General features: G+C 40.3%; 5 protein-coding genes across 12 annotated transcripts; 1 reads left to right on the forward strand and 4 right to left on the reverse strand.

The window, feature by feature from the left end:
* Positions 1-141: 141 nt before the first annotated feature.
* Positions 142-4,750, reverse strand: LOC143370087 (uncharacterized). The gene is made up of 3 exons (XM_076814702.1): positions 4,094-4,750; positions 3,904-4,020; positions 142-3,837 (listed from the first exon to the last, which is right to left on the reverse strand). The coding sequence occupies exons 1-3, from the start codon at positions 4,205-4,207 to the stop codon at positions 622-624; spliced, it is 3,447 nt and encodes a 1,148-aa protein (XP_076670817.1). The 5' UTR covers positions 4,208-4,750; the 3' UTR covers positions 142-621.
* Positions 4,751-4,955: 205 nt separating this feature from the next.
* Prp6 (pre-mRNA processing factor 6) lies at positions 4,956-8,531 on the reverse strand. The gene is made up of 9 exons (XM_076814703.1): positions 8,339-8,531; positions 8,191-8,250; positions 7,988-8,114; positions 7,362-7,912; positions 6,517-7,297; positions 6,234-6,449; positions 5,824-6,165; positions 5,412-5,755; positions 4,956-5,325 (listed from the first exon to the last, which is right to left on the reverse strand). Exons 1-9 carry the CDS (start codon positions 8,431-8,433, stop codon positions 5,046-5,048), a joined length of 2,796 nt encoding a protein of 931 aa, XP_076670818.1. The 5' UTR covers positions 8,434-8,531; the 3' UTR covers positions 4,956-5,045.
* Positions 8,532-8,634: 103 nt separating this feature from the next.
* LOC143370089 (NF-X1-type zinc finger protein NFXL1) lies at positions 8,635-14,822 on the reverse strand. Of its 6 annotated transcripts, none has more exons than XM_076814709.1 (5): positions 14,708-14,822; positions 12,879-13,177; positions 11,779-11,891; positions 9,477-11,157; positions 8,635-9,401 (listed from the first exon to the last, which is right to left on the reverse strand). In XM_076814709.1, the coding sequence occupies exons 2-5, from the start codon at positions 13,140-13,142 to the stop codon at positions 8,973-8,975; spliced, it is 2,487 nt and encodes an 828-aa protein (XP_076670824.1). In that variant the 5' UTR covers positions 13,143-13,177; positions 14,708-14,822; the 3' UTR covers positions 8,635-8,972. The 6 variants fall into 6 exon arrangements, with proteins under 6 accessions (XP_076670824.1, XP_076670822.1, XP_076670823.1 ...); XM_076814707.1 differs by lacking the exon at positions 14,708-14,822 and adding an exon at positions 13,614-13,843; XM_076814708.1 differs by lacking the exon at positions 14,708-14,822 and adding an exon at positions 13,586-13,843.
* On the forward strand, positions 14,279-17,029 carry Pig-c (phosphatidylinositol glycan anchor biosynthesis class C). 3 transcript variants are annotated; one of them, XM_076814720.1, is made up of 2 exons: positions 14,279-14,484; positions 15,110-17,029. In XM_076814720.1, the coding sequence occupies exon 2, from the start codon at positions 15,181-15,183 to the stop codon at positions 16,081-16,083; it is 903 nt and encodes a 300-aa protein (XP_076670835.1). In that variant the 5' UTR covers positions 14,279-14,484; positions 15,110-15,180; the 3' UTR covers positions 16,084-17,029. The 3 variants fall into 3 exon arrangements, with proteins under 3 accessions (XP_076670835.1, XP_076670834.1, XP_076670833.1); XM_076814719.1 differs by lacking the exon at positions 14,279-14,484 and adding an exon at positions 14,886-15,036; XM_076814718.1 differs by lacking the exon at positions 14,279-14,484 and adding an exon at positions 14,889-15,036 and having other exon boundaries at positions 15,091-17,029.
* Nup205 (nuclear pore complex protein Nup205) lies at positions 16,089-23,023 on the reverse strand. The gene is made up of 7 exons (XM_076814698.1): positions 22,830-23,023; positions 22,419-22,582; positions 21,909-22,325; positions 21,533-21,824; positions 20,738-21,457; positions 16,722-20,660; positions 16,089-16,636 (listed from the first exon to the last, which is right to left on the reverse strand). The coding sequence occupies exons 1-7, from the start codon at positions 22,837-22,839 to the stop codon at positions 16,422-16,424; spliced, it is 5,757 nt and encodes a 1,918-aa protein (XP_076670813.1). The 5' UTR covers positions 22,840-23,023; the 3' UTR covers positions 16,089-16,421.
* Between the last annotated feature and the right edge of the window lie 179 nt (positions 23,024-23,202).

Genomic DNA, 23,202 nt, shown 5'->3' on the forward strand with positions numbered 1-23,202 from the left:
TGTAAGTATAGGTATATGTACAATTTAATGCTTTATGGCCTTTATGCTAAAGATTCCAGGCACACAAACACGCGACACGTTCGGTACTTGGTGCTCTGCATTCTATTTAACGGTTTAAAAATGTAAAAACTATGTCTGAAATCTTGATCTTGATTAATTTTATTTTTTATACAATAGAAAAGCTTGTGTATACATAAATTATATTTATGGAGAGAATATATTATCCTGCTCTATAAAATAACAATAAAGAATAAAGATCATTCGTTTAACGTAAATCACTATTTTTGTACAAATAATTGTCTATTAACAAATTTGTAATCTACAATTAACAATTAGTATCTTAAACTATTCTCAATCTTTATTAGTAAAACACTTATGAAAGAGTATGATAATGTAATTAGATTCAGATTAATTTAACAAAAAAGATCAATTCTATTTATTCTACAAAGGCATTATCTGCAATTACATCGATACATTGAAATATTACAACTATCAGTGAAAAAATAACTTAACACTTTATCAACAGCCTTTGTTTTGGCGGAAAATATGTATATTCATATATGTATATATTATTAAATACTTATTTATTCTTTTAGATAAACTTCTTCGTAATAGAGAAAGTTACCAACCAATCCAGTACGTATCTTCGCTTGTTACAACTTTTTTCCAGCCGTGCCACGGCGATTCTAAATCCTGCTCCCATAACGGCTCGTTATACGAGTCTCTTTCGGAAGTTATTCTATTTATTTGTTCATTGCTTGACACGCAAACTCCTGATTCCGGTGTCTTGCGTTTAGTAGCCAACGAATTGTTATCTTCGTCTTCGATATCTTGGTATTGCAATTCATCGTCCATGTATACGACAACGTCATTCTCTTCGTTAGTATATTGATTGTACTTTTCAGAAACATTCTGCTTCAATACTTTGCTATTGAATGTCGCGGAACAGTTTCCCTTGTTTTGATAGATAGCAGTTTCGTTGCTGTTGCTGCTGCCGCAACTTACTATCGGCTTGAATCCTATGGATCTCAGACGAGCGATTTTCAGATCGCTATCCAGAACGTTAACAGGCACAAATGCAGACATTCTTTCCGCCGAACATTTACTTTGCTCTTTCGTAATCAAAATATTGCTGTTTAACGATATATCTGAATTCTTACGATGTTGTATATTACACGCGGCTTTTGTACAACGTTTCCCATCGACACCTTTACTTTCACCATTTGATCTGGTTGCTCTGGACATCACGGATTTAGTATCTTTAAATTCGCCGTACTCTATCTTAATGAAAGTATATTGTTCGTTGCGGGCGTTGCTTTGAACGAAATCGTTCGATTTCAAGCTTCTCATTAATGGCTCTCTGATCAGAGAACATTGAATTACAGCGTCTGTTTTGCAGGGCTGTGAAATTTCCTTCTTGTAGCGCTTGTGTAACTCTTCAACTCGAGGGCTACATTTCACTTTCATGGGAACCGTTTGTATCGACTTCCTCTTTCGATTTTCAACCATTGTTACATCATTACTTTGTACACGTCTAAGATTAACTTTCACTGACTTATTATTGTCACTCGTATTGTTAATGTTATCATTGTTATTTGATATTCTCCCTGCAATATCGCCCTTATCTACCTTTTTGGAAACAGTAAGATTCTTGTGTATTCTAGCCCCGTTCAAGTTCAACGCTTTTGATCTCGGAACATCTCGAGATTCTTTATCTCTGATGCGTTTATAATTATTGGATTTCGCGAGTTTATTTCTGGTCTTGAAGGTAGATTGTTGTTCTAAAATTTTTGAGTTAATGGAACATTTGTTTACAGTACATAGTAAACGTTTATACGATTGCTTTGCGTATGTATTACTAATACACCGTAGTCTCCTATTTCGCGGGCCGCGTACTTTTGGACCAATGTTTGCGTCTATTAACAAATTTGTGATCTCCCGTCTTTGTTTCTTATTTATATGTTTCTTTAGCGATGACTTAATTGCTTTCATGGTACGTAAACGTGTTCTTATTTCGTTTCTACTTCCAACATCTTTCTTTATCCTCTTATCTATTTTCTTTGCTTGCACACCATTCTCTTTCGCCACTTTGCTATTAATATCCTTGTTGCGTTTATTTGAATGCAAAGCACTTTCCTCCGATATGCTTTCTTTAGAACCATTGCACGTACTAAAGGCCATCAAGTTTTCCCCTAAAATATCTAAAGACTGTACAGGGCTCTTTTGCGATTCACCATTGTGCGCTTTGTCGCATTTTCTTATCTCTGACTTGTTCATCGCTTTCCTAGACAACTTTCTACGTCTCCTGAACTTGTAACATCTCGCGCCAATTAAATCGTCTGGAATAGATTCAAAATTTTTCTTTTCTATCGTTTCCTCCGAATCGTTTCTTTGCGTCACTACTTTGTTATTGATCTCTGACTGCACTGTTAGTAAATCATGCGGTTTCAAGTCTATGGATTGCTCCGATGTTAATCCTATCATATTGCCCATGAGTAACTTCGACAAAGGATGACACTTTTTGTTAATTAAATGTAGAATTGTATCTGGTGTCAGTGCATCTAACGAGTCGATTGATTTTAATTCCTGTGTTTCTTTCGATACAACTTTATGTGTCGAATTCTCATTTCTGTAAGTAGAATTTGTCGAATTTAATACATTAGTTGGCGTGTCAGATGAATTTACATTACTCTTACATACATCTTTCGAATCATTTGTTATACTTTTATGTGTTTTGCTACAATTTAAATCGTCTACGGTATTGCTCGCTTCCATACTCGTATCTTTAGTTGACTTTACTTTTAACGTATCTGGTTTTATCGTATTAGGCGAAATATAATCAACGCGCTTAGGGAATTCATTCGCTGTACCAACTTGTGCCTTTCCATCCAGACTTCTATTTTTATCTTTAGTCGTCGAATTCAAAAGCTCCGTGTGCTGGTTAGTTTTAACTAAATTAAGTGACTTAGCCGTTCTACAAAACGGTAATAAAGTACTCTTCTTAACATCATGCTGCGTACTGTAGGACGAATCATATAGCCCCGTACGTATAGAAATATTTGTGTTATGAGTTTTCGACCTTTGGGCGCCAATGTGAGTTAATGATTTGTTTTCCGATGTAGTGGACATACTGGGTATATTAGGTGTACATTCCGTGTTTGCCTTCTTAAACACATGACGCGTCACTATCGCACTTTCAGGCGCAGCCTTTTCTTTCTCGTCCGTTTGCTTGTTCTCAAAATTTCCAAGCTGTGCAAATCCATTTGATTTCTCATGCTTCACCTTTTGAACCGTAATTCCAAAACCTAGATTCTCTGAACAGTTTCGAAGAGACGTAGACATAGGGTGCAGAGTGGAGGAAGTTCTACTTGCATTTAGAGAAGTCTGTTTGGCACTCCATACTGCTGGTTCCTGATCATTTAAACGCAATAGTGCGAATTTGTAATATTTGGTGGAGTCTGAGTTGACACCTATCCAAACGTTCGTCACGATGTACAAGCCATCGTATCTGTAACCAGTCTTAGGCGCAAATTCGTTCAGCAGATTGTAACTCCTGATAAGTCGTAGTGGTATCTGACTTTCGTAATTTTTAATAAGCGGATCTTTCTCGCATTTCTCATCGAGGTATTTCTGACCTGTAATCGTAAGGGAATTACCAAAGTCAACGTCTTCGTTTAGATTAGTGCTCGAGGTACAGATGGAGGTAACTCCGAACGGGCCATTTTGAATGTTTTCGTTGAAAGGATCGTGGACACGATCTCTGGAGCAGTCCATACGGATACCCCACCATGAACCGGGTAAGAATCCTGAGACGGGGCCGTAAGTATAGTTTATAACCTACAAAATGAAACTAATGAAACCAGTTTGCACAATCCAAATACATCGAGCAGTAATATATCTTACATTCTTATTAGACCAAGAAGGATTTAACTGCGCTTCTTCTTTGGCCGGTCTCACTTGGCGAACATAATTAAGTTTAATAAACAACTTCTGAAAGTCCTCCTTACTCTTTGTTTCTACCTGAGAAATCATCGATGCATTAAGAATTGTTGCGCGTGCACCATTATTGATATGTATGATTCGCAATACTTACTCGATGCGGGCAACATGATTCGTGTAATATTCTCTCATTCTCTTGAATGGTATTTCCATACACAACCATCGGACCATCATTCTTCGCCATTTTATAACAGAGCTTTATTTGCATAACAGATAATAAGCATAGGCACGTTATATTGCACACATAAACAGTGAATCACAAAATATCTCTTGCTCATGTGTATAAGGTGTATACAACCAAAATCTTGCAGGTACGTCAAATTACTACAGTTGGGATATTCGCGTATATCCTTGGCTTAATAGCTAATTACGTCTCGTATTTCAAGGCTAGAACAAAACTAAGTATTCTACCTTCTTCTCTAACCGATATTTTTTCCCCATTGTCGTAAATTAGGCATAGAACATATAACGAGTTGCTCCAAAAACAAGTATGGCGTACTTTTATTTTTCTCATGCGTCCATTTCAGTGCAGCATCGATCACCTATTACGTCGTGCATATGGAGTGCATATTTCTTTAATTAATCGTGAATTTTTGCCACTTATTCTTCTGTAAATACGATATGTAGGTAAAAGAAATATCCACGCTGCAAACTATGTGAACGCGCTAGAAATATTAGGATTAAATAACTTTGGAATGCATGTACGGTCTGCTCAAATATTTTGCTCTGGTTCGAGGGAGACATCACGAGGGGAATTTTTCTCCTCCACTTACAATTAGCTTGTGTGTGTACAATATATGTTATATAGGTTTGGTAATATCGACCACTGCACACTAACCTATTTTGAATTGAATACAGCTGATTGAAATGGAAATGTTGAAACGAAACTTTTATTGACATTTTATAGAAGTATTTAATACATTTCAAATGTTTATTGTGAAATAAAATGCAACGCGTTTTACTACACTTACAAGATCATTTATTTTACTATCATACATAAATTCTTAAAAAATATATACAGATTATACTCGAAGTTATCTTAGATACTATATTGGAATTGGTAAATCCTTTGCAACTAATACTAAGATCTGATCTATACTCAGACACCAATGCGTTATGTTCTTCGACACTTTACACCAATTTTCACCATGATGAGGTTCCGCAGCAATGCACCGTTTCTTCACGTCTTCCTGTTGCTCCTCTGTGCCGTTTAAAAGCTCGAATTTGTAGAAATATGCCCATGCGTCTCCCAAGTCTGGATCGATTTTCACTGTCCTATTGAACCAATCTCTACACTTTGAGATTTTGTGCTCGCACCAGAACAATCTGAAAAGCATTCACATTTACATTATTAAATGAACGTTGTCATAAATAATTCTTGTCAATTCATAGTAGATCATTCGTTTACAGACTTGGACACCGCGAGGAGCACGTAAGGATCGTGCTCGCACTTCTTCAAAGCATCAACGCTTTTGGTCTTCCTCTGCGGCCGTGGCTCCATAAAGATCGCTTCCGCCCAAAGTAAACCCGATGTAGCGCATTCTTGCAAAGCTTTCGCCATAAGTGTATTTGCCATGTCTCTGACACCACCACTCCTCAACTCATTCCTAATAGCTTCTAACCAGAGTTCCGCGTTCCTTGGGTTCTTTAAACGCGCCTTTTCTAAAACCGATCGAGCCTTGGTAACTTGACCCTTCCTATGTTCGAGTTGGGCCAGTAAACGCCACAGTGGAATCGAAGACGGACACTTCTTTATCTGCAAAACGAATAGAAGTACATCGCTAGAAAATCGGGTCTCCAATTAAAACAGCGAAAGAAACTTACAGCTTGAGTGTACGTATCCAAAGCTTTATCCAAATTCCCCTGCTGTTCCTCGATTTGGCCCTTCATCAACCACAACTTTGGGAAATCGTCGAAAGCCTCGAGAGCTTCCTTCAGAAGGAGCAAAGCTGCGTCAAGATTGTTCAATGCCCATTCCAATTTCGCACTCTTCATCATCACTCTAGGAGTTGGCGCGGAGGCTCGCGCTTTGGCGAGCAACCGACGAGCTCTCTCGTATTCAGAATTCTCCGATTCTAGTTTCACGGCTGCTAACCAAATCTCCTCGGAATTTGGGTTCGCTTGAAAGGCGAGGGACAAGATACCTCTAGCTGCTGGAACATCACCCTGTAAAACGAAGGATATTATAAAGATACGGACACAGACCCTGCGTTTTTGCAATTCGCTTTACTTACAGCCAGCCACTTAGATTTTGCACCCATGAGCCAGAGCACTTCACTCTTGGGACAATGAGCAACCGCCCTTTGAAGCAAAGACTCCAAAGATTCTCGCGTTCCGTATGTTTTCTCGAAGTAAGCTGCGCGCAGCCAAATTGATTTTTTACTGGGAAATGTTGATAATGCGTAAGCGTAGACAGCCCTGGCGCACTCCAATGCCCCTTGTTGAGCACACTGAAACGATAAGTAAGTGAATAATTGTTTATAGATACATATAAGTAGGATATAACATCGATATTACAGCCTCCGCATCTTCCATCCACGTGTGTTTCCTATCTTCTTCCTCCACACCAAAACCAATGATAGCTTTAACTATGACTTGGCAGGTGTGCACCGCGCCAGCTTTTTCAGCTTCCATAGCTTCCTTGAACCAGTGTTCTCTATTAATCTCGACCCCGTTCGCGCTCAACGACGATATCGCGCGATCAATGATCTTCTCAACCATGTGTTTATTCCCATTCGCTTCCTCTAACTTCGCGGCGGTAGTCCATATTTGTCTATCAGTCGGGATATTCTCTCTCGCTTTGTTAAGCACTTTTCTCGCATTGTCGTAAGTTTCTAATCTAGCGAGTGCAAGCCATAAGTCTACACTAGTCGGGCAGCATTCGACCGCTCGGCTAAGTAATATGCGCGCATCTTCTGGTTCCTCCAACTCAACCGCTGCCTTCCACAGTCTCACTGAATTCGGGATATGCTCTAAAGCTTTGCGGTACACTCTTCTTTTCGCTTTCGTTTCCGTCTCTAAATCAGCGGCTTTTATCCAGATTCTAACGGACGTCGGTATGTGTCGTACTGATTGAGCGATCACTGCTTTAGCTGTATCTGGTGGTTGAAGCCTAGCCGCTTCCAACCACAAGTCTTCGGACGTGGGATTCACCTCGCATCCTTTCATTATCAAATTTCGCGCGGCTTGCACTTTCCCTGTGACTTCTTCTAAGCGAGCCGATGCAATCCATGCCGGTGGGTGATTGGGATTCGTTTCTCTCACGGACTTCAGTAGCAGTCTAGCTTTCTTGATGTCGCTGAAAAATAATGACGATAAGCATAAATCCGAGGAAGCAGTTCCACGCACACTTTTAAACTTACTTGATGTCACCGCCGTATGTCGGAATCATACTTTGCAGATCAGTAAGGTAGCCCTTGGGATCGACAACAGTTTGTCCTTCTACAGAGTCAGACACCTGGTTCAATTTAACGTTCATTAAAGTATTTCTAGCCTGTCCAATTTTTCTTAGATCCAGATCTCCTGTGGGAGTCAACATCCCAGGTGTCGCTACACCAGGCATCATAGATGCCAGACCACTCGTTGGGTCGATACTGCTGGATGTTTCACCGCCCAAGTTCCTTGCGAGCACAGAGTCTGGTAGAGGCGTGAATTTTTCTGCTCGTGGATTTCGTTGCTTCCGGTTTCTAGCATCGCCGACTTCTGGAACATTTTTCCATTCTTCCTCGGTTACGTTTACTAATTCCCTCTTCAAGTCTGAGAACTGTTGCTGAATTTTGGGGCGTTCTTGACGATACCTTTCCAGTTCTTCTCTGAGTCTCTTTTCCCTATACTCTTTACGTTTCTCATCCATCCGCTTGTCAATAGCTTCGTAAATAGCATCAGCTTCTTCGTCATCTTTATCATATGGATCCTACAGCAAAATATTTCATATACAATACACCGAGCACCTATCATTACCCTATTAGTCAAATGTGCAATATCTTACTTTACTAAACAGTGAGCCTCCATAACCAGAAAACTCATCGTAATTAGAGTCATTCAAATCCTCTTCATCCTCCTCTTCTTCTTCCTTCTTCTTTGTCCGTTTCGTTGGTGGAGCATGTCTGTCGTCTCTGCGAGCAAAGTATAAGATTGACCATATTTGTCGAGCGCACAAACAATTAGGAACAAGGTGTGTGAAATACTTACGAGACATCATTAGCATCTCGAGCTGGTCCGATATCAGATCTGGTCGTAAATCCGGTAGCTCTGAAAAGCGGCGCGCCAAGTCAACAAATTGTTTCGTTTTGTTGAAGCAGATTCGGTCAATCATACAATAGCGTTTCTTTTATCTTACCCTCTTCCAACACCAGCAACATATCCCAAAGGAGCCGGAACGCCTAAGAAATGTTTCTTATTTCTTGTCGACAACGAAACTGACGGAACTGCCATTGTGGTTTACTGTCAATACACTGTTGTAAAGTGTAAACAAATATCAACTCGTTTTCGCAGATACAACTTAACCTTCAATAAAGAACCGACCATTTACTTACAAACCATCGTAGATGGCTATACCATCTAACCATAGATGGCTCTTTTCACAAGATTTTTCAGTGGCATCTATGACACGAGGATTGGAACTATCACGGCAGATTTACTAACTTTTTTACCAACAAAGTTTATTACATTTTGTTATAAACTTTTTACAATAAAATAAAATTCTTTGGGTTCCCTGATGGCACGTGCTCTATAAAATAATAACAACACATTTCACAAAAACCACCTGTCAGGATTATACAAATATACCAAAGTATTTACGTTTTGGTGTTGTATGTACACGCTATGCTACACGGGCTAAAAGAAAGCAAAACGCACGAGCGATTGCAAATTAATTTGGGGAAATTTAACTAATGGTACAGCTGCGCAATCTCTGACAATGAGAATCACTTTGTATATTGTACTTATTAGGCTTAGTAATCCCTAAAAATTGTTCACGATTTCTGCACGCCCACATAAAATACTATTATGCCTACTATACACATTAAACTCGCTAGAATGCAGTATTTCCAATAATTATAGTTAGCTTCCTGTTGCGAGTGTTTCCTATCGAATTTGTCCTTTCCTTTGCGACGAGGTTTGAATTTCCGTTCGAACTTCTCGATCTCTTCTTGGTTCCGTATCTTTTCCGCCTGTCGCTTTTGCTCCAACAGAGCGGCTTCTGCTTGGCTCCTCTCGTTCTTTAATTGCTTACAGACATCGTCGCATTTTATCTGAGGCTGTTGCTTCTGCATCGCCGAGCATACAAAGTCTCTCTTAATACGTTTGCACGAGCAAAACAGTTTCACTTTCTTGTTGCATTCATTTTCGTTCTTGCACGGGCCTGGGTGGCAGTCATTCATGCATCGGTGTCCGCAAATATACTGTAACAAACAGGTTTATCTTATTAGTTCAACATATATATATAAGCGTAACAGCCACGTAAGAAGTATCATTACATTTTTGGGACACTGGTTTCCACACTTGAGCAATTCGTTGCGTTTTTCAACCGTAGCGGAGGTCAGTTCGGCGCATCTTCGATACAATGTGACTATACCGCAGTGGCATGGGATCTTAACTAGTTGCTTACAAGGAAAACACGGCGCCGGGTGGCACGGTTTCGGACACGAGTGCGTGCAACCTAGCGGCCGTGGGAACGAGCATGGTTTCTCGCAATCCATGCACAGATCACCAGCTTTACCATCTGTAGGGGCCGTTACTTTGTGGCAAACTAATTCGCAAGTATGGTTCGTGCAGGGTAACATTCTCCCGCAGAGTCTTCCACAGGAAGTGGGTCTGGCCATATGACAAGGCCACGGACGCGTCTCGTGGCCTCCCAAGCATGTAACTGGTACCGATACCTCGCACGGTGGACAGGGCAACGTCTTCAGCTGCATAGTCTCTTTCTGTATATCCCATGGTCCTGTAATTGGCGTTTTCACGTCATTCTTACTCACCTTCAGCCACACTTTCGTGTGACAAACGACGACGCAAGAATGACCGCATCGTTTGTACACTAAATCGCAGATTTTCTTACAAGGTGGGCACGGTCCTTGATGGCATTTATGAGTCTCTCTTTTAGGGTGATGGCAGATTGGTGGGACTTTACAAGGCTTGTTACAGGCTGGTGGTTTAATCCTCTTCCTCGTACCGCACGGTACCGTTATTTTGTTGTGCCCGCACCTGCACTGGATAACGTCAGTACGCGCGCACGGATAGCACGGACCGCTATGGCAGGGAGCGGCACACTTGTGTTTATGGCAGCTCAAGGTGTTCTCACATACCTTTTCACACGCGTTGTATGTATTCTTGATCAGACAATCGCAACATTTTTTGTTACACAAATGCCTCCCACAGAGACGCATCTGCGTGCACTTTCTGTTGCAATGAAAGTCTTTGCCACACGCGATTTCTTTCTCATGGCTGCCGCATCGGCACGACTTTGTCACCACTTCTAAGCATTGCCCGCATCGATCTGTGTGACATCTCATGTTACAAAGGTGAGAGCCGCAATCCAGTAGCTTGCCGCACGTGTCGCCGCACGTGGGCAGCTGTTCCTGCTTGCAAGAAATAGCGTAACGCTTTTTCCCGCAAGGGCACGTTCTGTTCTTTTCCAAAGGGCATACTCCGCAGTCACCAGATAAATGGCACGTGCTTTGGCAAACATGAACGTTACAAGATAGCGGCCTGCGACAAGGATTATCGCAAATCCATACACCCTCGGAACAAGGCTTCAGTTCCTTGTTACTCTTACAGTGGCACTCTAGCAGTAATGTCTCTGGACATGGAGGACAATCTTCGGCGTGGCAGATTTGGTTGCAGGTGTGAGCGCATGATTGGTATCTTTTATTGCACGCGGTGGCGCAGCTCCAGTGTTTAGCGTTGCACCGTCGCTGCTGTGGCATTTGCTTGCCACAATAACACTTGATCGAGACTGTTCTGGCGCATGGAGGACACGGGCCAGGGTGGCAAAGTAAAACGCATTTGTGTCCGCACTCCGGCTGTAATGGTTTGCCACAAGTATTCCCACAAGAGTGTGGAATATTCCATGGCTGGTAAGAAGGATCCGTAACTTTGGTACAGAAACAAGTGTATTTACGAGGAACTTTGTCCTGCCCATATTCCATACGACATTTCGGACTGAAACGAATTAGATATTATACTGATTACCGTACCAATCAAGTTTTAAAGCATGTAATACAGTGGCGGATGAAAGAAAGTTTACAACTTTTAAAATCGCATAACTTTTTTTAGAATTGGTCCAAAAGATATGAGCTTTTTTAAGAAGCTAGAAGGATTAGTTTGCTGAGTGACGTGTTTCGCCCTTTTGAAAAAAATGCAATTAGTCAGAATAGCAAAAAAAAAAGAGTAAATGTCGTTTTTGAAACTTTTTTTTGAAATTCGAAAAAAACCGTTTGTAGATTGAAGTAAGTTGCATACATGCCTAAAATTTCATCAAAATCGGTTAACGTTGCTCTGAGCTATAAACGTTTAAAGATCGCAGAATAAGGTCCAAAATCGCTGATTTCGGGAATTTCGCGAAATAAAGTTATTAAAACGACATTTATTATATTTTTTTGGCTATTCCGACCAATTGCATTTGTTTTCAAAACGACAAAACACGTCACTTAGCAAACTAACACATTCTAGCTTCTGAAATAAAACTCATGTTGTTTGGACCAATTCTAAAAAAGTAATGCGATTTTAAAAGTTGTAAACTTTCTTTCGTCCGCCACTGTATGTTTTGTTTCAGGTGCTCACCATGCCCATACTGGTTCGATGCCTCTCTCGCGTTTAATACTTAAACTATCTTGAATCCAATGCAAAATGCAAGATAAGTGTAAGAAAGCAAAACATTTACTACAGTTCCATATCTGCAACATTTAAATTATCCGCTTTAGTTACGTCCTAAGAGACATTTTAAGGGGAACACCACTGTGACGGCCGGAAAAGTAAGCCATTTCTAAGAATTTTTTTCAGAAATAATTTACAGTTTTCATAGACAATTTGTATTATCTACCTTTAGTGCGCTGTCTTAAGAGATTATACAAAAAAAACAAAAAAAACGCATAAATTTTAATATATTAATTAATCTTCCAGACCCCCCCCCCCCCCACGCGAGCTAGTCGAATGTGTAACTATGGAACAGCAGGTCCGACATCAAATTTCATTTTTTTTTTATAAATTATATGAGTGTACTTCCGGATTGTACGTATGGATTCTGTGATTGAAAACAATTTTTTTTAAATACGCTGGAAAAACTGTCCACCTTATTCGCGGACTTTCGAAATTTCTTCTAAAGCGCTTTTTAACCGAGTTCAAAAAGGAGGAGATTATAGATTCGACCCGTATTTTTTTTATGTTTATCCCCGCCTAACTCCTCAGCATATGGACCGATTTTGATGATCTTTTTTTTATTTGTAGCGACATAAGCAATATGAGAGTCGTAGATTAAATAAGGGAAAAAATTATTTTTTACTTTTTAGTGCATTTTTATTATTTTGAGGTCGGTTTTAATTTTTTTACAAAAATAATTTGTTTAAGAAATCGGTACGTACAACGAAAACTACACTCATATAGTTTATAAAAAAAAAATGAAATTTGATTTCGGACCTGTTGTTCCATAGTCACACATTCAACTAGCTCGCGTGGGGGGTTTAGAAGATTAATTAATATTTTAAAATTTATACATGTTTTTCTATTTATTTGTTTTGTATAGTCCCTTAAGAAAGTATACTAAAGGTAGGTAATAAAAATTTTCTATGAAAACTGTAAATTATTCAGGAAAAACATCTTAAAAATGGCTTACTTTTCCGGCCGTAACAGTGGTATTCCCCCCTAATTGCTGTAGTTCAACGTACCGGATCTGCTCTCTTTACAGTCGAGATACATATTAAACAGACAGCACTTCCAGATTGAAAGATATTAATTAAATAGGACAAGATCTTTTCTGCGTCCACCTCCCTTCCTTGATAAGCGGATAGGACTTTACCAACTGCATTCTGAATATCCTCCTCATTTATGTCATCTTCGTCTTCGCTAGACGATTCTAAATAGGCATTTGCTTCTAAATGCTTATTAATCGCTACTTTATTTTGTGCCTGAATTCGTCTAAATTTCTGCATTTTTATGTGAAACTTTGCGCCCACGAGGAGTACTTCTGAAATAATGAAATACAATTATATAAAACTCTCACAGATACATAAGGTTTTTCGAAACTATGAGTACAAGCTTAGCGCTATGATAGAAGAATTGATTTGGAAACTATTTCTTTTAGTTCTATTCGCGAGTTCTATTGATCAGTTAGTTTGTGCCTTAGTATTGAAACACCCTGTATGGGAAAAATTACTTTACACATTCCTTTATTCAACATATTATACAAATAAGTACATACAATAGCGAAGGCTTAGATACAGCAAACATTGAACAGAGTGTAACTATATTTATTTACCTATGTGCAACTATGTAAAGAAATGTTTAATGCTTAAAGAATACGCACTACACATGGATCACGCATAAATGATAAACCGGAAGAAGGAAACAAATTGCTTTCTTTAGTTTACATTACATTTGAATTGTTCAAATTTCAACCATACTTTTGCCACGTAATTGAATTCACCGAAGAAGGAGGTTACATGCAGGAATAAACAATTTCCTTATTTATTAGCGATCTGAGGTTTCAGTCCTCCTGTAGAGGCAGCGAAGCTCATTATGCAACCATTTTTAACAACAAAATTATTTATTTATTGCCCGAAAAAGGGTTTTGAAACTTTTCTCAGTTTACGGGCACGGAAATGCTAGCGGCTCGTAGCGGTGAAAGGGGTGAACTAAAATGGACGTTAAAACACGTCTAGCCGCCAGTCTTGAGTAGAAATTATTTTCTTGAACTATATAAGTAATTAAATATGTATTTTCTACAAACAATTTATGATCTTTTACAACTCAATCACATAGTAAAATCCCATAACAGCATTCAGCAACAACTTTTACATACATTTTGTTTATAATTGATCAGTTATTAACAATTTTCCATAGCCCCATTCTGCGTAACGTTCTGTTTATAGCCACGTGCTCATTAATCGGTACTTTATTAAGTTTCCGTCGTTAATCTATACTGTCTTAAAGCTGCATTCCCGAATAGAGATGCTTAACAATCTACCATAGCGCTTATTACGCATATTTCATGCAAAAATAAGTATACAATTATTAAATATTCTTCGAAGCGGCCATTTCCGATATAGTATTGGTGGAGCGGGCCTAGCAGGAGCGGGAGGATGCGCAACAAGGATAGTACCGTGCCACCAGCTTGAATTATGCGCGCCTGATACTTTTCCGCTCAGAGCAGCGGGAGCACTTGGAAGCACCCGACGCGTCAAGGTCGCGATTGGAGTAAGGGAGAATGTTGTTTACGAGAGGACGGAGATATTCGTCATAGATTACAGTTGACGCAGTTATGGCATTTTTGAGGTTAGTGACTGTTTCATGTCGACTAAAGCAACCATAAAACTTGCTTGAGGAAATAGTCAAGGATTTATATTTTCAAGTTCAATTGTACAAGCGTATAAATCATTCACGGAAAACGTGAAATTTAGTAATTTTCTAAGGTTGCCCAATGTTTTAACGGCGGAATATATCTATCCTTCTCGCACACACTCTCGTTCTCGCTTATTGGCTAGGGTTCACCTCTTACCTCTTTTACCATTGTGTGTTCCTATTCACTCGAACGAATTTCCTGATTCGTACGGAGTTGGTACGGAGTTGAGCACTTTAGTTCATTCGTTGACCGTTAGTTGTAGCGCTTTTTGCACCATGAGCTTACAGTGAGTCCCTGGACCCACTGTACCTGTACATGAGCTGATTAAAGCTAAAGCTTTAATACTGAAAGTAACGAACAATATTATTAATCAATATCGTTTAATAATGAGTTACAACGTCTCTGTGAGAAATAGTTTCCGTATTTCGATTCCTTAGTGCTAGTCATAGGGTTAAGGTTATCTAACTTCCGAATAAACTGCTACTGTAAGGCGTTACTAATACTAACCCCAATGTCTGACAATGTAATTGTTGGTTTAGAATTAATTGATATTTTTAGTTTCATTTGCAATATGGGGAACCAGAATTCAGTAAACATTAATTGAGACGTGTTGGAAGATACCGAAGACTATGTTAATATCATCTCTGCGGGAGAGTTATTCGCCATTCAGTTGTACCACTATGACATCAGGTATACAGTGGCAAAAAAAGTTATACGAAAATTATGGCTTGCCAGACAATTATACCGATAGCTCGTTCCTAAAACAGTTGCGTAAAAATGTAAAACCGAATAATGTAACATTAACGGAAGCGATTGTATTTGGCGCCAGTATATGCGTTCAGTTAAATATTGTAACTCTCTTTGTTATAATATTTATCGGGCTGAAGGAAGAGTGGACTAGTCCTAATATTGTCTTCATATCGGGCGTAATCTTAACGATATTTGGTTATTTTATATATTGCCTACAAGAACCAAATACTTTAACCAACTTGACAAAACATCTCAGGACTGTGTTAATCTTCGTTACGTTCGGTTATATCCTATCACCCATCTTGAAAACTTTAACGGAAACGATCAGTACTGATACAATCTATGCAATGACAATATTAATGTTCTTAACGCATTTAATATTTAGCAAGTATGGTTCTCTAAATATTTCTTTATCCGATTCTTTATCCATAACATCTTCGATCTTTGGATCACTGATGTTGGCATCCAGACTGGCATCCCCGTTGCATGCCTTTTCTCTTCTAACAGTTGCGGTTCAGTGTTTCGTTTTATTGCCATTTCTAATGTACACATTAAGTAACAAAGTAGTTATTTCAATTGTCTTAACATTCAGCAGTTTATATTTCCTTTTATTTATTTCACAAACAATTTCTTATGTTTTTATCATATCCATAGTATTTTTACATTTTATCTGCCCTTGGTGGTATGTACAGTGCCAAAGGTATAAAGACAATATTTACGGTCCATGGGATGAGGCTGTTATCACGTCTGAGGGGCATCTGGCAAGTCCAAATCAATTGTAAATATATTACTTTAATATTTAATTTATTAATAATAAACACCACAGTTAATGTAGCAACAGAACATAAGTATGGAAGATTATTTTTATACATTACTGTGCCCAACGAAATACTTCAACGATAAAATGTATTACACTCGAATTTCCTTGCGGCGCATTACGACGTCGTACATGTATAGAAACGGATAATTGAAAATTATATTTAACAATTTTACACTTGTATCGGTACAATTTAATGCCTGTAATAAATACTGTTTACGTTTTTGGCAGTCGGTTGTGAACATACACAGACATGTAGAAAAATATGATCTTATACATCCGAATCGGTACGCAGATGGGAGACTACTGTACAATTATAAACTGTAATAGTCTTTTAATCCTTCTTACAAGTGCTTCGATAAAGCTATGGTCTACTGTTGCGTATTCACTATGCGTATCTAATAATTGCGTTATAAAACTATCCGTAAATGTGGAAACGAGACCTTGTGTTAGTTCCATTAACGTCTCTGACGATACTTTCCATGATACCATATCTTCGTCTATGCCTCCGGACGATACTGAAAGCATAAAATGTACTTTTAATAGATTCTTCCAAGTTAGAGGAGGCTTATCGATCATGCAAGAAAGAGTAGAGAATATTACCTTGCATTCGCTTGTACCGCGATATCACTTGCGTCGTATAAAAGTCCAAGTGACTCCAAAGGATGTATAAAGCGTGTTCTATGATCAAAGAGCAATATTTTATAGTTTGGCGTTTCTCTTTTATCCAACGATTCAACCGCTGTTCAACAACCACCCGTTGCTTCTGGACATCAAGTTCTGCTTCCTCTTCGGACATGTAGCCCTTCGATTCCGCTGTGCTCATTTCGCCCACTATCGCTAGCTTCTTGATAAGGGTGTCGATGTGCGGTAATTCGGTGTGCAATAAATTCGTGACGGATACAAGCTGATCAACGATCGTCCCTAAGTGTACTCCGCCGGATGTATCCTTCATTCTGTCCTCTCTTCCTCCTGGCTTCGGCGTCAAATGAGGGTCGAACATCACATTCCGTATCTTCTGATCCATTCTGCTGTGCTGCATCTGATTGCGCGTGTACAGCATAATATTTGCAACTATCTGCACGCCTGCAATGTGCTGTTGGCTCGCGTCCGTCTGTTCGTGACTTAGGCGAACGGAAGCCGGCTGCAATTGAAATTTGTGCAGCAGAGACAGCATTAATCTTTGCAATCGATAAAGATGAGCACGAAGTTCCCTCATTCCACTAACGTCCTCCACCTTACGGTCATCGAAATCCGTCTTAGCCAGTTCTTCATCCACTAGCTTGTACATATCGATGTTTGCGGACCTGGATATCACGCCTGTCAGACAGGCGATCTCCTTCAAGAAAAGAGTGTTCGCCTTAGGGAAGGCGTTTCGTAGAACCATCTCAATAGTGTCCCTGTGACTCTGTAGGAAGCCGCAGACTTGTACGGCACAAGATTGGTTCTCCGTTCCCAGGGTAGTGAGCAGAGCGTCGCAAAGATATAAAGCTGGCAAGAAGATTTGCTGATAGCGTTGACCGATAGAGGGTATAAAGGAGTAGTCACCTCCTTCGAATCCTACATGGATATCAGGATGGTGATCGAAAACGACCATGCTTGACATACAAGACAAGATCTTGTTTTCGAGGAGACTCTCAGCTCCCAGCCTTGTGGATGCCATTCTACAAAACGTTGCCATTTTCGCCTCGTACAAGTACATTGGTCTTAGCGTCTGAGGCTCTGGTTGCAACATACTTCGTAGCATATTATCAGATTCTAGAAGGCTGTCTATCATGTGCTTCAAGTATCCTCTACTGGCTAGATACATTATCCAAGCGTTATCGTAGTCTAGCTCTAGAATTTTATCCAGGCAGGATAATGCCAGCACCTTGCAGACGTCGTGGCCACCCGAGCAATTGTGGCATAAAATATCCATCAGCTTGTCTCCGAAACTGTTTATGACTTGTATCGTAGCGTATCGATGGGACCGTTCTTGAATCGGCATTACTCTGTTCACTGAACTGTCCAACTGGCTGACGTACATCAAGTCGATGATGTTCGTGCTGTCTGGTTTCTCCAAGCCGACCACGCAGAGGAAATTTAATAAAGCCGCGTACAAATGTGTGATTACCTTTTGCGAGGAAGCGCCTGCATTTAAGATCCACTGCAGAATATGGTTCAGAATGATCTTCATCATAGTTGTGTTCGATGGCGACGACGGGAAAGATTCGCTGTCCGTTTGCGTGATGAAACTGTTCCGTAGATTCACGAGTAACATTAAGACTGTCCCAGACACCAAGGTCTTGATTTCATTCAACGCCTCGCAAGACGTCATCTTCTGCAACAGGTCATGAGACAGATTCAACAGCAGATCTTGCTTCTGCGACGTAGGCAATTGTTGATTCGTTGCAACGCAAAAGAGTATCTCTGTGGTCTGGCACCAGCCTTCTACAAATTTAACCGTGGCATAGGATAACAATTTCGTTTGATTTCTCTTCAAAGCGTGCGTCAAAATTCTCTGCACTTCTTGCTGCATGAGGTTGCGCTGAGTGACGGTCGCGCTGCTCTGCGTAACAGCCAGTTCTTCTGTAATAAGGGAGTGCAGCTTTCTGATGTCGATAAGCCGAGGACCTCCTATCAGTGCGACTGGAACGCTACATCGTCCTAAAACCATTTCGACCTGTGAGGGATCGAAGAAGTCTAAAGTCAACGGTGGCTCTAGTTGAAGTTGAAACTCGATGTAATGCAGAAGGTCCATGAGTAGCTTCTGCGAGGGAACGATCTGCCCTTTCTCCCGACCAAAGTTCCCTACTAATCGTTGAACGAGGGAGCTCTGTAACCGTCCTCCAGCGACTCGCAATTCAATAGCAGCTATCTTTAACAGCCATGACATGCAACCAAGCTCCGTCGCTTTGTTCTGACCCTCGAATGGCAATTTCGAAAGATGCCTCTGTACAAAGTTCTGATTAGCGCTGGTCCGTAAGAATCTCAACACTGGAACAGATGTTTTATTATTCGCAGCCAGCGTGTGAAGGAAGCAGTAGCAGGCTTCCGTTATTTTATCACGACCGCGTTCCTGGGATTGCTCTAGGATCCCTAATATAGAGTGCAGGCAGGTTCGTGGAAATTCGAAGAAACCGGGTTGTAGCAGTAATGTCTTTCGAATGTTTTTAGTGATTTCAAATCCCAGTAGATAATGAGAAAGATTCGGAGAAGGTCGCGTGATGCTTTGCATCATGAGAAGTAGGATTCTTTCCTTGCAATTGCCACTGTACTGCTTCTCACTGGAGTCGGTGTCTTCGTCGATAGTAAAGTCTGTGTCCAAACATTCCACGAAACCGTGTCTAATTTGTGTAGCTAGGGTGGGAGTAGCTGTGAATGTGGACAGCAATTCAGAGTCCGCTCCTGGCTCGTTGGTTACCTCGTGAATGACGCCGACAGCGTGGAACGCGTGCTGTGGAAGCCACGAGCTGTAGGAGACGTATTTGGCCACGTTGATCATGTAATCAGGCTTCTTCGATTGCGGATCCACTTCCAAAAGTAATCTTGATAATCCCGTCAGGATTTTGTGTATGGATTTTGCAGCTGCTAGTTGAAACATGTAATTGTGCTGCGTCTTCAGTCCCCTTTCCAATATCTCCAAACAATACAGAGTACTATTCTCGAGACTCTTTTTACCAGGGAAGGGTTCGTAGGTGTCAAAGTTAGAGCAGCCCTTATCGAGAACGTATAATATAACATGAAGTAGCTCCGACTTGGAATGCAGCTGAGTCATTATATGATATCCAGGAGCAGAGTTGGCCAATGTAGTTTCCCCGCTTTGAAGCTCCACTTTACATCCAGTGAAGTCTTCTACAGCCGGTTCGTACTGCTTCATGAGCTTGGAGAATATTTTTAAACACGCTTCGGCAACTTCCCACTTCTCTGCTGGATTCTTATATGATCGCGTGTGGAATTTCAAGAACACGGTGTTAATGATGAAATGTAGATACGGATCGAAACCAGGATTTCGCTGACCCATTCCCAGTAATCGTGGTATAGGAAAATCGGTCAGAACGTCCAAAAGTTCCAGCACCGCTCGTGTTAGTGGATATTCGTCTTCCTTAGACTCGATCTCTTCCAATTCGGTTTGAACTCCTCTTGGTTGATAGCTACTCACCGTTGGTATAGTTGAAAGTATCTGCGCAGCCTCTAAACTTTGCCATACGGTAGATGAACTTTCGGGTGACCTTGCTAATGCGGCAAGTGTCCGCACTAACACACTTTTCAATGGAATCGATACTCCGGAACTTACTAAACCGATCAGAGACGGTAGAACTTTCCAGCCGGGGTGATCGCATATCGCTATTCGCGACATCTCGTCGTTCTTCGCGATCACTTGTACAACCAGAAGCACCGCCTCTAGACCTTTAACTTCGTCCGGAGTGATTCCTTTTGGATAGCTTCTTTGGCGGTAAACGGTGTCCTGGCTGGGAGGCAGCTCTTTTCGGAGGTTCACGTAATAGCGACTCAGAGAATTGAAAAAATGATCCCAAGAAATTGTCGTTGATCCTGAAGATCCTGCGAACAGAGTTTGTTAAAACACGATGTTGATATTGCTAGTTTCGAGGTAAGTAATGCTATAGAAGAATAGGTACCATTTGGTTTAAGAAAATTGAACGCTTGTCTCGCTGCTGGCGGCGAGGAAGCAAGAGACGCTATCATTTTAAGATACGGTACGAACAGTCCGGCTGGTAATATCTCTCCGGCGAGACGTACGAATTTAAATAGAGCAACTTGTCTGGATGGTAAACGATTGATGAATGCAGGAGCGGATGCATGCGTGGAATCTGAGTGATGGCACCAGTAATCCATGACTAGATCCAATTTCAGAGGATCCTCTCCGTATAATTCCGCTACAGTTAACATTAAATATTTGAAATGATTATCTAGATTCAGAGGCGGCTCGATACCCTCCTGCTGGTACGCTTGTATTAAGCGCATCGACTCGTCCGCTCGACTTCGCAGATCTTTCACTTTCAACGGCATTAGTAGTATGAAATCGGAAATAAGAGAGTGAAAGTATCGGATGTAAAATTCTTCCTGGTATATAGTCTTGTTCTTAAGTAAAACTTCGCTCATAAAATGGAAGCATTTGTTCGACAGTGCTGCTTCCAACAGCCTTTCGTCTTCGTTGGTAATGTTCAAGACCTGTACACTAGTTGCAGTCTTAATCGTTGTGAGAGCAACTGCAAACGCAAATTGCACAACTCCACGCAATCCAGCGCACTCCCAATTGATATTAGTCGATACTAACTTCTGATGTAACTCTTCGTGCGCTCCTCTCTCCGCGATCAGCGGCATAGAATTTATTAACTCTGCAACACGCAGCAAATAGTATAACAAATCACATGGTAAAGCTTATTTTACCGATTAATCGACGTATCTGATACCTTCGCCATTCTCGTGGCTGTGTAACGAACTAAAATTAATCGCATTTAGCACGCTCATTACAATAGCAAGCATCACTTTGTCCGGGCCTCCTTCGCCTGCATCAGATTGTATTTGCTTCGTTTGTAGTAAGGATAGCAGGCTAAATAAGATTGGATTTGGCAGCGAAGATTGGGCTGACCACAAGTATAAAATATCAGCTAAATCTTGTCTGGAATCATTGAAAAGTTTCATCACCATGTAACGATGTTTTGAGCCTCCCAATGCCCGATTTTTTTCTAACAACTCTTGCTCCTGTTGAAAAGCGAATATTAAATTCAACTTTAAACAAACAAGGATCTCTATTGTAGAAAATCTGAAACGCTTTAGAAGCAATACCTTTACAGGGTCCATGTTCTCTAGTAAAGACAATATTGTATCTAATAGACCATCCTCTTGTAGCTTATTTGTATATTCGGTAATGTTCCTTATCAGGGCAATAGGAGCATCGATTTTCCAACTATGACCCATTCTAGCTTGCACGAGCATCCTTAATGTCGACGTAAGTGCCTTCTTCCCATCGTAATACAATAAGATAGCTGTTAATCCTCGGGGTAAACCAGGATGGTAAGGCACTTGCAACTGGGCTGTGCACAGAAGGTCTAGAGCCATGAATTCATTAAGTTCGTACATGTCGGATATAATCAGAGTTTCGTCGACAAGTTCTTTTGACAATAATTGATGTCCTAAACCAGGAAGCGTAATGCCATCCGTTGCCCCTTTCGTGATTTCTTCTCGACTGTTCGCGTTTGGTGGCTGCAATAAAATTCATCTCAAACTGCATAACGCGGACATTTAATTTTACCGCTGAATGTAATATCAACAATCTGATGTTACACGGCTACTCACAGGATTCTTTAAAAGTGTGAGGAAGTTTTGTCTATGATTCCTTAAAGCTTCCGTAAATTCAAGATAATGGTGGTAAGGGGTGGTTGGAGAAGGTGTAATGTATCGTTCCACCAGACTCTGTAATTCTTTGTAAGGAGTCCACATGTCCTGCGTTGTTGACTTTTCTGTAATACATGCAGCAGACTCATAAGATACACGTAACAAATACACATATATGTAAATGTTCAATAAAACTTTATTAATACATTCTATTGTCCCGATGACAAAGTATCATTTAGCCAAAAGTCCGTAAACTTTAGGAAAAACAAGAACAATTTAAATGATTTAAAGCGTCAAAGCATTCTGCACATTGGAGGTTAAAGCTTTTACTTATTAAACCAAGTGTACATATTAATATAAACTACAAAATACCTTCAGACATATTGTTGCAGTTAGTAGAACGTTATGAAAATTCAAATCTGTCGAACTGGGAAACTGTACTTAGGTGTAATAGAAAGTAAGAAATCTCGTGTAACATAATACAAATACCGGTCCTCTAGCGGGAACGACAGACTCACACTCATTGATGATCATAGATCATTGAACAATGTTACACGATACTACATGTAAATACACTCTCCGCGACACGTGCTTTTACTTCGAAACCGTGCTAGGTGGCTGGAGAATTCACACTACACCCTCACTTTTCATTTCGAAATTCATATTTTACATTACTCAGTAATAATCGTAATAACCGCGGTAAATATTCGAATTCTTTAAACGAAACATTTACGAATCCTCGTCT

The sequence above is a fragment of the Andrena cerasifolii genome, chromosome 6, assembly GCF_050908995.1.
Source record: "Andrena cerasifolii isolate SP2316 chromosome 6, iyAndCera1_principal, whole genome shotgun sequence".
NCBI classification, from domain to species: Eukaryota; Metazoa; Arthropoda; class Insecta; order Hymenoptera; family Andrenidae; genus Andrena; species Andrena cerasifolii.